The sequence below is a fragment of the Perissodus microlepis genome, chromosome 19 (assembly GCF_051167445.1).
Source record: "Perissodus microlepis isolate ML-2025 ecotype Zambia chromosome 19, ASM5116744v1, whole genome shotgun sequence".
Taxonomy (NCBI): Eukaryota; Metazoa; Chordata; class Actinopteri; order Cichliformes; family Cichlidae; genus Perissodus; species Perissodus microlepis.
In genome coordinates, this window is record NC_140479.1 from 1,033,410 (window position 1) to 1,050,018 (window position 16,609).

Genomic DNA, 16,609 nt, shown 5'->3' on the forward strand with positions numbered 1-16,609 from the left:
TGGGGCCTGATTATTTAAGACCTTGTACGTGAGAAGCAGGATTTTGAATTCTGGATTTAATAGGAAGCCAATGAAGGGAAGCCAAAACAGGAGAAATCTGCTCTCTCTTTCTAGTCCCTGTCAGGACTCTTTCTGCAGCATTTTGGATTAACTGAAGGCTTTTCAGGGAGTTTTTAGGACATCCTGATAATAATGAATTACAGTAGTCCAACCTAGAAGTAATAAATGCATGAACTAGTTTTTCAGCGTCACTCTGAGACAGGATATTTCTAATTTTAGAGATACTGCCCAGATGGAAGAAAGCAGTCCTACATTTTTGTTAAATATGTGCGTTGAAGAACATGTCCTGGTCAAAAATGACTCCAAGGTTCATCACAGTGTTACTGGAGGCCAAGGTAATGCCATCCAGAGTAAGAATCTGCTTAGATACCATATTTCTATTTCAGGGTCGACTACAATAACAGTTTGATCTGAATTTAGAAGCAAAAAATTACAGGTCATCCAGATCTTTATGTCTTTAAGACATTCCTGCAGTTCAACTAATTGGTGTGTTATTTAGTTTCAGAGATAGATAAAGTTGTGTGTCATCTGCATAGCAGTGAAACTCTATGCTATGCCTTCTGATGATAGGCATCAACTCAACTTGCCATGTTTGTAGGAGGAGGAATGCTGCCTATAATTTCAAGAACACCATCCCCAGCCTCAAACACGAAGGTGGAAAATTATACTTTGGGGGTGTTTTTCTGCCATGGGGACAGGAAAACCGCATAAAAGGGAGGATGGATGGGGCCATGTACCATTAAATCTTAGGTGAGAACTTCCTTCTTCAGCCAGGGCATTGAAAATGGGTCGTGGGTGGTGTATTCCAGCATGACAATGATCCAAAACACATGGCGAAGGCAACAATGAATTGGCTCAAGAAGAAGCATATTAAGGTCTTGGAGTGGCCTAGTCAGTCTCCAGACCTTAATCCCATAGAAAATCTGTGGAGGGAGCTAAAGGTTCGAGTTGTACATTGGGTTACATTGAGGAAAAGTCCGCTCAGAATAACATCTCTGAGCGAAAGTTGGATTACATCGTGGAACAGCTCACTGCAGTCATGAGTTCTCAGAATCGGCTCTCTGAGCACAAGAATGACAAGACCATGGACCGCAAGTTTGGTAACATCATGCCTCGTCCCTGTACCAAAGACGCCACGTCCCAGTGGCCCCCAGGATTACAGGCCCGTGGCACTGACCTCCCACATCATGAAGACCCTGGAAAGGCTCATCCTGGACCAGCTGCGACCCATAGTAAGACCACACCTGGATCCCCTTCAGTTCGCTTATCAGCCTCGTCTTGGAACTGAGGACGCCATCATCTACCTGCTCAATCGTGTCTACACCCATCTGGACCAGCCGGCGAGCACTGTGAGGGTCATGTTTTTTGACTTTTCTAGTGCTTTCAATACCATCAGGCCGACCCTCCTGGGTGATAAGTTAGCAGCGATGCAGGTGGATGCTTCTCTGGTGTCCTGGATTGTTGATTACCTGACAGGAAGACCACAATATGTACGTCTTTCAGAGTGTGTGTCTGACAAGGTAATCAGCAACACAGGGGCACCACAGGGGACTGTCCTCTCCCCCTTCCTCTTCACCCTCTACACCACAGACTTCAGCCACTGCACAGAGACCTGCCATCTTCAGAAGTTTTCTGATGACTCTGCGGTGGTTGGATGCATCAGCAGGGATGATGAGACAGAGTACCGGGCTGTGGTCGACTCCTTTGTCACGTGGTGTGAGCAGAATCATCTGCAGCTCAACGTGGCAAAGACCAAGGAACTGATCGTGGACTTCAGGAAGACCAGGAAACACTTGACCCCTGTTTCAATCCAGGGGGTCAGTGTTGACATTGTGGAGGACTATAAATACCTTGGAGTACACATTGACAATAAACTGGACTGGGCTAAAAACACCACTGCACTTTACAGGAAGGGCCAGAGTCGTCTCTATTTTTTGAGGCGACTGAGGTCCTTCAACATCTGCCAGAAAATGCTCAGGATTTTCTATGAGTCTGTTGTGGCCAGTGCGATCCTCTATGCTGTTGCATGCTGGGGGAGCAGGCTGAAGGTCGCAGATGCCAACAGACTTAATAAACTAATCCGTAAGGCCAGTAATGTTGTGGGGATGGAGCTGGACTCCCTCAAGGTGGTGTCGGAGAGGCGGATGCTGTCCAAGATAAAGACAATGTTGGATAACACCTCCCACCCACTCCATGACATGCTGGTCAGTCACAGGAGCACGTTCAGTGAGAGACTGAGATTACCGAAAAGCACCACTGAACGACACAGGAAATCTTTCCTGCCTGTGGCCATCTCCCTGTACAACGCATCCACTTAACACACTGGTTACTGCTACAAATACACGTTTCTTTTCCAGCTATTTATTTATTTATGAGTGACTTATGTATGTATATATATGTATATATTGTACTATTCTTAGTTAGCGTATTGTCTGTCTTGTCTTAATGTTGGTTTATAATGGAGCACTGTAACAAAAAATAATTTCCCCCAGGGATTAATAAAGTATTCTGATTCTGATTCTGATCATGGAGAAGCTCGCGGTTCTCCAACGGGAGATTGAGAGACCAGTGTCAGAGTGTTAAAGAACAGCTATGAAATTCTCATGAGCTGCTCGCATAAAAGAAAAATCAACAACATCAACAACATCAACATCAAATGCGGATACCCCCTCGGCACCAGCTGTGGGCTCAAGGCTGGAGCCGAACAAAAACTCCCTGGTAACGGCTGTGTGTTGACTGTTCTTCCCACTCTATGCAAGGCCACCTGGGTTGACTGGAAGACTGTTTACTTAGCCTGATAGGGCGGAGGACACTTTCTCAGCTGAACTCTGGACACGCACACACATACATTTACACTGATAAGCACTCACACATCCCCCCTTCCCTTCCAATGCCTTCGATGCTTGTTGCCTCCTGGGAACACGAGGCGGGTCTGGGCCTGCGCTGGAGAGTCGGCGCAGTGGCAGGATGGCTGCTGTGTTGCCTGGGATTACTCCTTATCCCCTACCCAACCCTGTTGCTGGTCACGTGCTCTATAATGTTGTACTGTGGACATTTATGTGCTTTCTGTGCAGAGGAGTTTCTTTGTTTCCTGTTCTCATGCTGTCCTCTATAGCCCAGCATGAGTAGAGGTCTCTTTTTTTCCTCTTGTACTTTCCCATTGTAGTGTACATTTCAGTGTTTTTTCTGTAATGCAACTGTTCTCTGACTTGTATTCCCATGTGATGTCTGTGTTGTGTGTGTATGGTCGGGGGGCGGGTTCATTCCACTGCAGGGCAACCTGCCACTGCATGTGGCGAATAAAATTTGAACTTGAACTTGAACTTGAACTTGCCAAACAACAGCCACGAAACATGGACTTGGAGAGGATGTGCAAAAAGGAATGGGGCAAAATTTCCCCTGAGATGTGTGAAAAACTTCTGGGCAAATACAAGACACATCTGACCTCTGTGACTGCCAACAAAAGTTTTGCCAACAAGTACTAAAGCACGTTTTGCAAAGGGAGCAAATACTTATTTCCATCATGAAAATGCAAATTAATTTATGACTTTTTTGAAATGCATTTTTCTGGATTTTTTTGTTATTGTTCTGTCTCTCACTGTTCAAATAAACTTACCAGCTGGGGTTCAAATAATTTTTCCCTGACTGTACTTAGGAACCTCTCCTTGAATCGCTACCTTATCATGGTGGAGGCTGTTTGTGTGTCCCAGGGATCCCAGGGGCTATGTTGTCTGGGGGCTTTTGCCCCCTGGTAGGGTCTCCCATGGCAAATTGGTCCTGGGTGAGGGACCAGACAAAGAGCGATTCAGAAGACCCTTATGAAAAGAATATCGAGGGAACAGTTTACCCTGCCCGGGATAGGGTTACCGGGGCCCCGCCCTGGAGCCAGGCCCGGGGAGGGTGCCCGAGGGCGAGCGTCTGGTGGCCGGGCCTTAGTCCATGGGGCCCGGCCGGGCACAGCCCGAAGAGGAGACATGGGCCCATCCTCCCACAGGCCCACCACCCGCAGGAGGCGCCATAGGGGTCGGGTGCATTGTGTGCTGGGTGGCGGCCAGGAGCGGAGGCCCTGGCGGACTGACCCCCGGCTGCCAAGACTGGCAATAGGGACATGGAATGTCACCTCTCTGGTGGGGAAGGAGCCTGAGTTAGTGCGTGAGGTTGAGAGGTACCGGCTAGATATAGTCGGGCTCACCTCTACGCATGGCTTGGGCTCTGGAACCAGTCTCCTGGAGAGGGTCTGGACTCTGTCTCAGTCTGGAGTTGCCCCTGGTGAGAGGTGGCGGGCTGGGGTGGGTATTCTAATATCCCCTCGGCTTGCTGCCGGTACGTTGGGGTTTTTCCCGGCGGATGAGAGGGTTTGTTCCCTGCGCCTTAGGGTCGGGGAATGGGTCCTGACTGTCATCTGCACTTATGCGCCGAGTGGCAGTTCGGAGTACCCAGCCTTCTTAGAGTCCCTGGGGGGGGGGGTGCTGGAAGGTGCTCCACCTGGAGACTCTGTTGTCCTGCTGGGAGACTTCAATGCTCACGTGGGTAACGACAGCGAGACCTGGAGGGGCGTGATTGGGAGGAACGGCCTCCCTGATCTGAACCCGAGCGGTGCTTTGTTATTGGACTTCTGTGCTAATCACAGTTTGGCCATAACGAACACCCTGTTCGAACATAAGAGTGTCCATAAGTGCACGTGGCACCAGGACACTCTAGGCCGTAGGTCGATGATCGATTTAGTAATCGTATCACCAGACCTGCGACCATATGTTTTGGACACTCGGGTAAAGAGAGGGTCTGAGCTGTCAACCGATCACCACCTGGTGGTGAGTTGGATCAGGTGGCGGGGGAGGACGCTGGACAGACCTGGTGCACCTAAACGCGTAGTGAGGGTGTGCTGGGAACGTCTAGCAGAGGCCCCAGTCCGCGAGATCTTCAACGCACACCTCCGGCAGAGCTTCAACAGCATTCCGAGGGAGACTGGGGACATTGAGTCCGAATGGACCATGTTTAGCGTCTCCATTGCCGAAGCTGCTGCATTGAGCTGCGGCCGCAAGGTGGTTGGTGCCTGCCGTGGTGGTAATCCCCGAACCAAATGGTGGACACCAGAGGAGAAGGGAGCCACCAGGCTGAAGAAGGAGTCCTATCGGGCTTGGTTAGCCTGTGGGACTCCGGAGGCAGCTGACAGGTATCGACAGGCCAAGCGGAATGCGGCTCGGGCAGTGGCCGAAGCAAAAACTCGGGTGTGGGAGGAGTTTGGAGAGGCCATGGAAAAAGACTTTCGGACTGCCTCGAAGAGATTCTGGCAAACCGTCAGGCGTCTCAGGAGGGGAAAGCGGTGCTCTACCTGCACTGTGTATAGTGCTGGTGGAGCGCTGCTGACGTCGACTGAGAAAATTGTCAGGCGGTGGAAGGAATACTTCGAGGACCTCCTTAATCCCACTGACACGCCTTCCGAGGAGGAAGCAGAGTCTGGGGATGAGGGGAACGACCCGCCAATTTCCGGGGGTGAGGTCAATGAGGCAGTTAAACAACTCCTTGGTGGCAGAGCCCCTGGTGTTGATGAGGTCCGCCCCGAGTTCCTGAAGGCTCTGGACGTTGTAGGGCTGTCCTGGTTGACACGCCTCTGCAATGTTGCGTGGAGATCAGGGGCAGTACCTGTGGACTGGCAGACCGGGGTGGTGGTCCCCATCTTTAAGAAGGGGGACCGGAGGGTGTGTTCCAACTACAGGGGGATCACACTCCTCAGCCTCCCTGGGAAAGTCTATGCCAGGGTGCAGGAAAGGAGAGTTCGTCTGCTAGTCGAACCTCGGATACAGGAGGAACAATGCGGTTTTCGTCCTGGTCACGGAACACTGGACCAGCTCTTTATCCTCTCGAGGATACTTGAGGGTGCATGGGAGTTTGCCCAACCAGTCTACATGTGTTTTGTGGACTTGGAGAAGGCATTCGACCGTGTCCCTCGGGGTGTCCTGTGGGAGGTGTTGCGGGAGTATGGGGTGTCTGGCCCATTGCTACGGGCCATTCGATCCCTATACAACCGTTGTAAGAGCTTGGTTCGCATTGCCGGCAATAAGTCGGACTCGTTCCCGGTGGGTGATGGGCTCCGCCAGGGCTGCCCTTTGTCGCCGGTTCTGTTCATAATTTTTATGGACAGGATTTCTAGGCGCAGCCAAGTGGTGGAGGGCTTTCGCTTTGGTGGCCTCAGAATCTCATCTCTGATTTTTGCGGATGATGTGGTTCTGTTGGCTTCATCGGGTGAGGGCCTCCAGCTCGCACTGGAACGGTTCGCAGCCGAGAGTGAAGCAGCAGGAATGAGGATCAGCACCTCCAAATCTGAGGCCATGGTTCTCAGCCGGAAAAGGTTGGAGTGCCCACTCCGGGTCGGGGATGAGTTCCTGCCCCAAGTGGAGGAGTTCAAGTATCTCGGGGTCTTGTTCGCGAGTGATGGGAGAAGGGAGCCGGAGATCGACAGACGGATTGGGGCTGCAGCTGCAGTAATGCGGATGCTGCACCGGTCCGTCGTGGTGAAGAGGGAGCTGAGTGTAAAAGCGAAGCTCTCAATTTACCGGTCGATCTACGTCCCTACCCTCACCTATGGCCACGAGCTGTGGGTAGTGACCGAAAGAACGAGATCGCGGATACAAGCGGCAGAAATGAGCTTCCTCCGAAGGGTGGCTGGCCTCTCCCTTAGAGATAGGGTGAGAAGTTCGGCCATCCGGGAGGGGCTCGGAGTAGAGCCGCTGCTGCTCCACATCGAAAGGAGCCAGCTGAGGTGGTTCGGGCATCTGACAAGGATGCCCCCTGGGCGCCTCCTGGGTGAGGTGTTCCGGGCATGTCCCACCGGGAGGAGGCCCCGGGGCAGACCCAGGACACGCTGGAGGGATTATATCTCTCGGCTGGCCTGGGAACGTCTTGGTGTTCCCCCGGATAAGCTGGAGGAAGTGGCTGGGGAGAGGGAGGTCTGGGCCTCTTTGCTTAGGCTGCTGCCCCCGCGACCCGGCCTCGGATAAAGCGGATGAAGATGGATGGATGGATGGATGGATGGATGTACTTAGGAACAACATGCAAATAAAACTACATTAGGCCCAAACAACCGCCCAGTTTTTTAACAAAAGACTAATAACACAACAGTAGCAGAGAGGATGAGGCTGTACACTTTCTACTGCAGTGAAACCTGCAGCAAGCAGAGGTGACTCTAAACGTGGGATGGGGCATACTAGAGCTTATTTATTTCAAGGCTTTTATAGGGTTAACTAAGGGTTGGTTTCGTGGGGGGCTTGACCGGGGACTTTGGTCATAACCTGGATCTGGGTCATAACCAAGGGCTCTGATGGCTCTTGGGTGCGGTTTTTCTTTCAGCTGCGTGCGGTAGGGCAAGTTCGATTCCTGTCTGGGGCGTCTGTATCCAGTAAGGATCCTAGGCTAGACCCCCATGCTAACCAAGCCTGTGGCAGCCATGAGCGAGAGAGATAAATATGAAGTCATACTGGCTCGGATGTCGACCAGATCAACAAGCTCAGGTGTTGAGGAACCAGGGCACCCTGATGAGAAGTGAGCTACTGGAATACTAAGGCATCCGTGGGCAAGACATGAAAATAGGGCGCTGTTTGAATACTACTACACAAGTAACCCCAGCAAAAGGGGTTACATGAATAGGATGAGGGAACTATAGAATCTTTGATGCCCAACATCCACATTGACGGCAAATCAACTAGAAGCTCAGTGTTCCAGCATTCGGAGGAAGGGACTGCTCTCACAGCTAGAGATTGACGAGGTACAATACACATGCAACGGCAAGTGGGAGCCAGGATGACAGGGGGGAGATATCATCATGGAGCAATACTGGAAGAGCATATAGGAAAAGAACACAACCCACAACAGCAATGCTCAGTGGGTAGTGGATCTAAGAGGACACCACAGCAACCTCCCTGAACAAGGTCCAGTAACCATCACAGAGGCAGATATCAAGAAAGGGTCTCCAGTATGAAGAGTTGGACAGCACCAGGCCCCGATATGGTTCACGCCTACTGACAGAAGAAGCAGACTGCCACGAGCATCTGGCAGCACAAATGAACCAGCTGCTAGTCAATGAGACACACCCGGAATAGCTAACCAAAGGCCAGACAGTCTTGATCCCTAAGGACCCCCATAAGGGACCAGTCCCATCCAACTACCGGCCAATAACCTGCCTCAACACCACATGGAAGCTCCTGTCAGGCATCATAGCAGCTAAGATGAATAGGCACAAAACACGAGTGGGGCACAGAAAGGAATTGGCATCAGAATGTCATTTGGACTGGAGAAGTGTTGTTGGATGATAACAAAGAGAGGGAACATAGTCAGATCTGAGGGGATTGAACCACCAGATGGCAACATTGCAGACATAGAGGACAGCTACAAGTAGCTTCTGACCCAAGTCCAGCACCCCAAAGCTGTATGCTAAGCAAAAGAAAGGAGGCTAGGGACTGGTGAGTGTCAGTACCACAGTCCAGGATGAGACAAACATCCAAGAATATATCAGCAAGATGGCTCCAACTGACTGTGTGCTCAATGAATGCTTCAGGCAGCAGAAACCCAATAAAGAAGAGGAAGACAAGGGATCTGCATGAGATGGCAACATATTACGCGATCAGTGTCTCCACTGGTCTACGCAAAGCGGAGCTGAAGGCCGCTCTGGTGTCTGCGTTGTTGGAGAAGAGGGTGGTTGTAATGCAAGAACCCCCGAGCACACCCGGTCCGGCTGGACCAAGTGCAGCGCCTCATGTTCCAAGCCAGGTCGTAGAACCATCAGTGTGTACACCTGTGGGCCAGGGGCTGCCCGAGGGCGGGCCAATGACGCTGCCCCATTTTGATCCGCTCTCCACCCAGTCATCAGAGGGTTCTAAGCAGGATGCTAGGCTCAAAGTCCGTCTGGCTCGTCTCCAGCTGGAAAAGGAGGAGCGTGAGAGAGAGTTCCAGCTGAGAAGGGAGTTAGAGCTTAGGCGTTAGGATGCGGAACTGGCTAGGGCTAGGGAGGTTGAGCTGAAGAAGGTGGAGGTGGAGACTAAGGTCAAGCTGCGACAGTTGGAACTCCAGCAGGCCTCCTCCCCTCCTGTGGCAGCTTCGCTGTCACAGACAGAGGTACAGTTTGATGTAGGAAGGAATAGTCGTCTGGTCCCTGTATTTCGTGACACTGAGGTGGAGATTTATTTTGAATCATTTGAGCGGATAGCAACAGCCTTGCGTTGGCCGCGGGATGCGTGGGCCATCTTGCTGCAGTGCAAGCTGGTGGGCAAGGCACAGGAAGTTTGTTCCTCGTTGTCCGCTGAGTGCAGTTTGGATTATGACAAACTGAAAGGTGCTATCCTGCTAGCCTACGAACTAGTCCCCGAGGCTTACAGGCAGCGATTTCGGGGGTTGAAAAAGGTGCAGGGTCAATCCTTCCTGGATTTCGCGAGGGAAAAGAGTGTCCTCTTTGACCGATGGTGTATGGCCTGTAAAGCTGCAGACCTAGTTTCGGTACGGGAGTTAATTCTCATTGAGGAATTTAAAAATTGCTTCTCCGAGCGGATGGCAGTATATCTGAACGAACAGAAAGTCTCCACTTTGCAGCAGGCCGCCACACTGGCTGACAAGTTCGCACTCGTCCATAAAGCCAGTATCGTTAAGCAAGAGCGACGCGACACACTAGCGAAGGCTAGCAGTGCTAGTGGTGAGCAAGGCACAAGGGGGGAGGTGCCTGTGCCTTGTCCCAGGTCAGACCGGAAATGTTTTTAATCTTTTAAATCTGGCCATTTAGTAGCAAATTGTAAGACCTACAAACAGAAACAGTCAGTCTCGAGGGCTAGGAGTGTGCCTGCTAACAAAGCTAATGCAGGCATGGTTTCAAGATCCAGAATAAAGCTCTGTTTCTTTTGCCACAAACCTGGCCACCTGATTGCTCACTGTTCAAAAGCCAACTCAAAGCAAAATCGATCTGCTTTCAAAAGAGTGAACTGTGGTTCACAAACAGACAAGGTTGCCAGTCATAGGCAACAATTGGAGCATAATTGCTCAGTGGTGTCATTTGGTGAATGTCAGAGGTCGACTAATTCTGAGCTGCTACCTGTTGATCATCGTCCAGATGACCTACAGTGTGACAGATTGTGTGCGACACAACCATTCCAACCTGCACCTCTGGCTAACCAGCATGCCTTTCGCCATGACCCAGTGAAGAAGCGTCAGAGAAGTGTTGCTGTAAGGCCTTCTAGCTGCCTGACGGGTTCTCCATATGTGATGGCTCAAAAAACATCTGGCTGTCACTTGGGACACTATGTTGAGGGACTTGAGCCAACCCCATTCAGTGTTTTCAACCCATCAGATTTGGCAGGGTATGCCTAACCGTTATTATGGTGCATGGTAGGTGATAGATTTAAGATTTGTGTAGGACATTCTGTGACAAACCACTGGTTTGTATTTATGGGAGGGGGTCTTACGGCCCTAGCTGGGCCTCCTGAAACTGCCCTTGTGTGGGTGTGGTGTTTTTTCTCCGCCTCCTCCTCTCTCTGCCCCTGCCTTCTCTTTTAGGACACACCTGCTGCTCATCTGCCCTCGTTTACCACCAATTACCCTCAGAGGTGATATAAGCTGGAGAAGAGCAGTGTGGATATGGGAGAGGCTTCTGGTGGATTTCCTCTGTGCTGGTCAGTGTGTGAGTCTGGTCTAGGTGTGGAAAAGGCCTGCTGTGTGTGTGTGTGTGTGTGTGTGTGTGTGTGTGTGACCAGCCCCACCGTGCGTGGCTCTTTGTGAGTAGCTCTTAACTGAGCAGTGGTTTCACTTAAGTGACGGCGGCCTCCATTATTTTGTTTGGCCTGCCTGGTTATTGCCAATAGCAGCGTTGCTGTCTTTTTCTGTTGAAGCCTTATAGTTGTTTTCTTTGTTGAAGTGGTCACCATCTCGTTGGGTTGGCTTGTCTGATTTATCATTAAAGCAGCGTTGCTGTCTCTTTTTGTTGTTATTGTTTATATGAATATTGAGGTAATTGATTATAATAAAGATATATTTTGTGTTAAATACCTCTGCCTGGCGTTCTTTTCATTTCAACCCAGATCCAACTGTTACTGTCCCCCACCCTCTTCGCCTAGCTTTCACGTGGGGACGTAACACATCATGAAAGGATAGACCCCTGCATGGTATGTACCACTGGCAGATAGAGGAAGTGGCTGACATCCAGAAGTCCTACCAGTGGCTGGACAAAGCTGGACTGAAAGACAGCAAAGAGGCACTAATCATGGCCATTGATGGATTGGATGGCTGTGGCTCAGGAGCTAGAGCAGGTCATCTGCTAGTTGGAATATTGGTGGTTTGATTCCTGCTCCAGTCTACATGCCAACGTGTCTTCGGGCAAGCTACCAAAACCCCCAAGTTGCTCTCAGAAGAATATAAATGGTAAATGGACTGGTTCTTATATAGCACTTTTCTACTCTCACTGAGCGCACTCAACTCGTGCATTCACCCAATCATACCCATTGCTCACACAAGCACTTTATCTAAGGTTTTTAGTGCTTCTATCCAACATTCACTTGCATTCACACTCCAATGGATGCGTCGGAGAGCAACATGGGGTTACACGCCAAGGATATTTGGTATGTAGACTGGAGGAGCCTGGGATCGAACCACCAATCTTCCGGTGAGTAGGTGACCTGCTCTACAGCCACCCTACAATGTCTGTGAATGCTATACAGAAAGCACTCAGGCATAGAAAAAAATGCTTGTATTAATGGATGTAATATATATAAAGCACGTATAATGGAATGGAATAAACGAATGGTCAAGCAAGGCAAAAAGCAGGACATAAGAACCAGTCCAATTTCAATATTGTCATGTATTTTATTCAACTAGGATCTCTGCATTGGCTTTTAGCATATGTATAAAACTCTGATCATGTTTTGGTTATATTTTTGCTGAAATATAGAAAATGTTAAAGTATTGTAAATTATTTCCTGCAACCATATATCAATATCACACCATGTGCACTATATTACTTCTGCTCTTACACCACTTCTCATTAACACAGAAGTCTGTTTGCTGTTTTATGCAATTCAACAAGTTACAGATGCTTCTCTTCTTTAGAGGTCTCTAACGACCTCTCAGTGCATCCTTGAACAAGTCTCTAATTCCGAAATTTCTATTAAGAGCATTATTCAGCGAACACACGTTTTGTAGCGCACTTTGATAGTCAGTGCAGTCCATAGATTGCTGTTAAGCCATATATAAGAATAAATAGTCATAAATAATCAAAATAACCAGTACAATGATTAATAATCATAAGCAGGAGATATAATCACACTGACAGTCAGCTCTGACCACACCTTATTGATGCAGTGCACAAAGTTCAGGGATTTTAAAAAACACTATTTACATCTAAAATAAATCAACGACAAAACCTTTAATTTCAATTCAAATGCCTCTACACCATTTTGATCAAATATACACCATTCTTTGCTAAATAATTTCAACTGGTTTTAGGTAGAGCAGCTGTGGTTAATGTCGCCTTAGATTAAATATTTCTAACATCACACGCCATCCATTAATCTTTAGCATCTACATTAACCATCATATCTAATGTAAGATAACTAACACATTTGTTTGTGACATAAACAGTTTTGTTAAACGTATAATTTACTAAGATGAGTCACCCACATTTCCACGTGTTAATCGTGCTTTGATTGTCTCTGTATTTTTCACTTACGTGCCATGCTTTGGGGTCTCCCCAGTACCGGCCCACCTTCGCACCCGGTGACCGTGCTTATAACATTCCCCGGTAATGGCAAAACATAGAAATAAAATCAGAGATTTGGTCAAATAACGCATCTTGACTGCGTGCATCTACCGGCGAGTCCCTTAAAAGTCCTTTTCAGACGGTTCATTACAGCAGGAATCAGTCGGTTGCTCATGGTTGTCAGCAGAGGATGGACGTTGTCTCGCTCATGGCATCACACTCTGCCTCACGAGGCAGCTGGAGAGGAACGTGTCTGTGTGTGATCCTGCACTCTGCCTGCACTTATTTCCCGCGAGCGAAAGAGCGCGAGAGGAACATCTGCAGCCTGCATGCACCGAGAGGAAACACACACATACAAGTAAGACTGCCACTGTGAGGACTGACAGATAATGAATTCCCTGTATCTATGCTAACTCCAACCTTAAACATTACTTTCTGCCGTTCTTAAAAGGTCCACCACAAACGTCAAGATGGTTCTCACAAAGACAGTTCACGCGCGCGCGCGCGCGCGCACACACACACACACACACACACACACACACACACACACACAGAGAGAGAGAGCGAGAGAGAGATTATGCTGCTTGGTATGACACAAGAGAGCCAGATTATAACCCCCTCTAAATAAAAAATAAATAAAAACCTCATCACAGGAATCACGTTTCACCCAGCTCAGAGGCATGTTGGAACACTTTAAATGCAACCATTCAATGCAGCGCTGGCTGAAGCATTTCTGGGGATCTGGGCAGAAATATCCACCAAGTCACATGATATCTTATGTTGGTGTGATTCGCAGCTGTACTTAGCAGGAGACCATTTATACCCATATGGAAAAGATATATATAAATCTTATAAAGTTTGTATCTGCCTTGTGTGAAACTTGTATGAAAAGCATACAAGAGTGAAAACAGATATAAGATCCCTTGAAAAATTATATAAATGAAACTTGTATGTTTTGGATACTTACTAAAACAATATATGAAAGTAATGAGAAAGTGGCCACTTTCACGAGTAAATCATGTAAGTTTTTACTATTTCTTTTCCATATGGGTATGCTGCACATGGAGCTCCATCAAAATTCTACTCCTATGACAAAGCCAACATATATTTGTATGAATAATAGTAAACAGTATGTCTTTAGGACAAATCATACATACAAAAAATAGACTAACAAATCAGTACTGATAAGTCCACTTATTTTAGGCTCTCACGTGGGATTGGCTCTCTCTGCCTTAGAGCATCACTTCCTGTTCTTGTTACAACACACAGTGGTGTTTTTTAAGGAAAAACTCACAGATAACATCTTATTTCATTGTGTGATCGTCACATGCTTTATCCAAAGTGCATTCTCTCCTGAATCACCCACTAGTTGTTTCACAGTATTTATCACTGTGTCTTTAGAGATTTGTCAGCTTAGTTTAGTTTGTAGCTGACTCGCTAGCAGCATGGCTTCTTCACCTGTCCCTCCTGCACTGTCCTGCTTCTTAGTGTGTCATATGTTTAGCTACTCATTGGCCTCCTTTATTAATAATGATATTTGTCATAAATGCAGCCTGTTTACAACTCTGTAGTCCAGGAATGCTGAACTGGAGACCTGGCTCCACGCCACTGTAGCTAGCCAGGCCCCTATAGATGGTACGGCTGCATGTAGCATAGCCACCATTAGTTCTCACCCAGCAGGTTGTCCCAAGCGGCTGGTAAACAGGATTGTTGGGTGACAGTCAGGAGGAAGCGTAGTCCTAAACAGAAGCCCCTGGTACGCCACCAACAAATTCTGTCTTGAATCATTTTTACCCACTAAGCGGAACAAACTCTGGATTATTGGCGATTCTAATTTGAGACGTGATTCTACAGATACTAGCAACCACAGTCAATTGTCTTCCAGGGACCAGAGCAGGCGACACTGAGGGAACCCGGTAACTGCTTGTTAAAAATAAATGTAACTTCTGTAAAATTATAATTCGCCTCATCAGTAATGACACCTGGTTAAATCAATTATTAATTATTAAAATTATTAATTTTAGAGGTCACTAAAATTAATAATAAACCGGTGTGTAATTTATTATTATTATTGGGCTCCCGCCCTTGGCCCACACACCTGCTCTGATTGCCACCACCTCCTGCTGATTAGTCCTGTCTCCTCACCCACTATTTGAGTCTGTGGCTCAGAGCGTCTCATTATTGGATCACTGAACACTGTGAGTTTGTGCAGCCCTGGCATAATCTAAGTTTTGCACGTTGTGTATTTCTGGCTCATATTAATACTTGTTTCTCCATATAGATTCCCCGGACCTGTCTGTGAACCTTTCCGTGGATCCCTGAGTGCAGCAGTGTGAACTGGCTTGCAAGGAGCGAAAGTGTGAGTGGCAGAAGAGGAGCGTGTGTGAGCAGAGGAAGTGTGGAAATATGATTGCTGAAGGAGATGTATGTGGATTCATACAAGAAACATTGGTTCTCTCCCCCAGTTTAAATCCCAACTCAAAACCGATCTGTTCAAATCCGCATATTCATTGTGAACCTATTGTTTGTTTATTTCATCTTGTGCTTTTTTGTTTTTATTGTTCTTTATTTTGTCATTCTATTATGGATTTTATTCTATTCTTAAGTGTTTTAATACAATGTGCGTGAGACAGTGGCTATACACAACACTGGGTGAAACAACTACACACTTGAACACTAAGGGGCAGGGCTATATACAGAGAAGCGACAATACAAAACACGAAATACTACGACGTACCTGTCATGATCCAGAGTCTGTGACTCTGTGTTTATGTTTTAGTTTATTATTATTCTGTGGTTTTGGTTACCTGGGGTGTTTGTACTCTTCTGTTTCATGGTTCATGCTCCTATGTTCTGTATGTATGTTAAGGTTGTGTGTTATGTCATTACGTGTATGTGTTTCCTGTTTTACTTTGAAGATCCGTGTCTGATCTCAGTGTGTTCAGTTTACTTTTCCCCTGTCTCGTCAGGTCGGATTACTCCCAGCTGTGCCCTCCTTTTGTGTCTCATTCCCTCGTTATCCTTCTGTGTATTCAAACCTCGTATCTGCCTCTGTTAGTTGCTGGTTCGTCTGTGTTGTTCCCCTCGGTCTCCCTGCATCTCTCCGTCCGTCTCGCCGTACCTCCCTGCAGTTTTGCCCAGTTTAGGTTTTCCAGTTTCATGTTCACCCGCCACTTCTGTTTGTATCTACTCTGTTCAATAAATACTCACCTGCACCAGTGCTGCTGCATTTTGGGTCCTTTCTACAAACTCCACACGTCTGCCACACCAGACGTGACAGTACCCTCCATTGTAAGCAAGAATGTGTGAGCAGAACACAGACAGTATTAACACTAGGGCTAATAGCAAAAAATACATATTTTTGTATATATCACCTGAATCACCTGTTGAGACAAAAAAAAGAGAAAACAAGCAAACAAAAACAGCAATATAATAAACACAACACCATCGCGATACTCTGTGTATATAGCAGTAAATATTAAATATTGAATATGCAGCACGTAAGATCGACAGCGCACAGTGTGCTTTGAGGTAGGAGCCAAAAAGGGTGTAGTTTGTGTGTGTGAGCACCCGTGTGTACACCTGTGAGCATGGACGCGCTTGTTTTTAAAAGGTTCCTTCATGTAATGATCTGCTAGAGGGTGTGGGGGGGCCACGGCCCCGTCCTCCAGGGCATGAAGCAGGTATTCAGGAGATCAAGACTCCAGACATCCAGAGGCCCTCAGAGCACAAGAGACCAAGGAAGACCAACAGAGGGGCAGCTGCGCCACTATCCTGGAAAGAGCTGAGGAGAGTCCCAGATGAGGGGTCACTCAGCAGCCG

At 47.9% G+C, this 16,609-nt stretch overlaps 1 protein-coding gene across 2 annotated transcripts in view; it reads right to left on the minus strand.

Annotated features, from left to right (window-relative positions):
• gabrr2a (gamma-aminobutyric acid type A receptor subunit rho2a) overlaps nucleotides 1–13,284 on the minus strand; it is an 81,080-nt gene extending 67,796 nt beyond the window's left edge. Inside the window, exon 1 of one of the 2 annotated variants that reach the window (XM_084913941.1) lies at nucleotides 12,758–13,284. In XM_084913941.1, the coding sequence (XP_084770067.1) occupies nucleotides 12,758–12,894 (137 nt within the window). In that variant the 5' untranslated portion in view covers nucleotides 12,895–13,284. Of the gene's footprint in view, nucleotides 1–11,082; nucleotides 12,720–12,757 lie in introns of those variants that run through there. The other variant, XM_084913942.1, reaches the window with a different exon arrangement.
• Nucleotides 13,285–16,609: the final 3,325 nt, after the last annotated feature.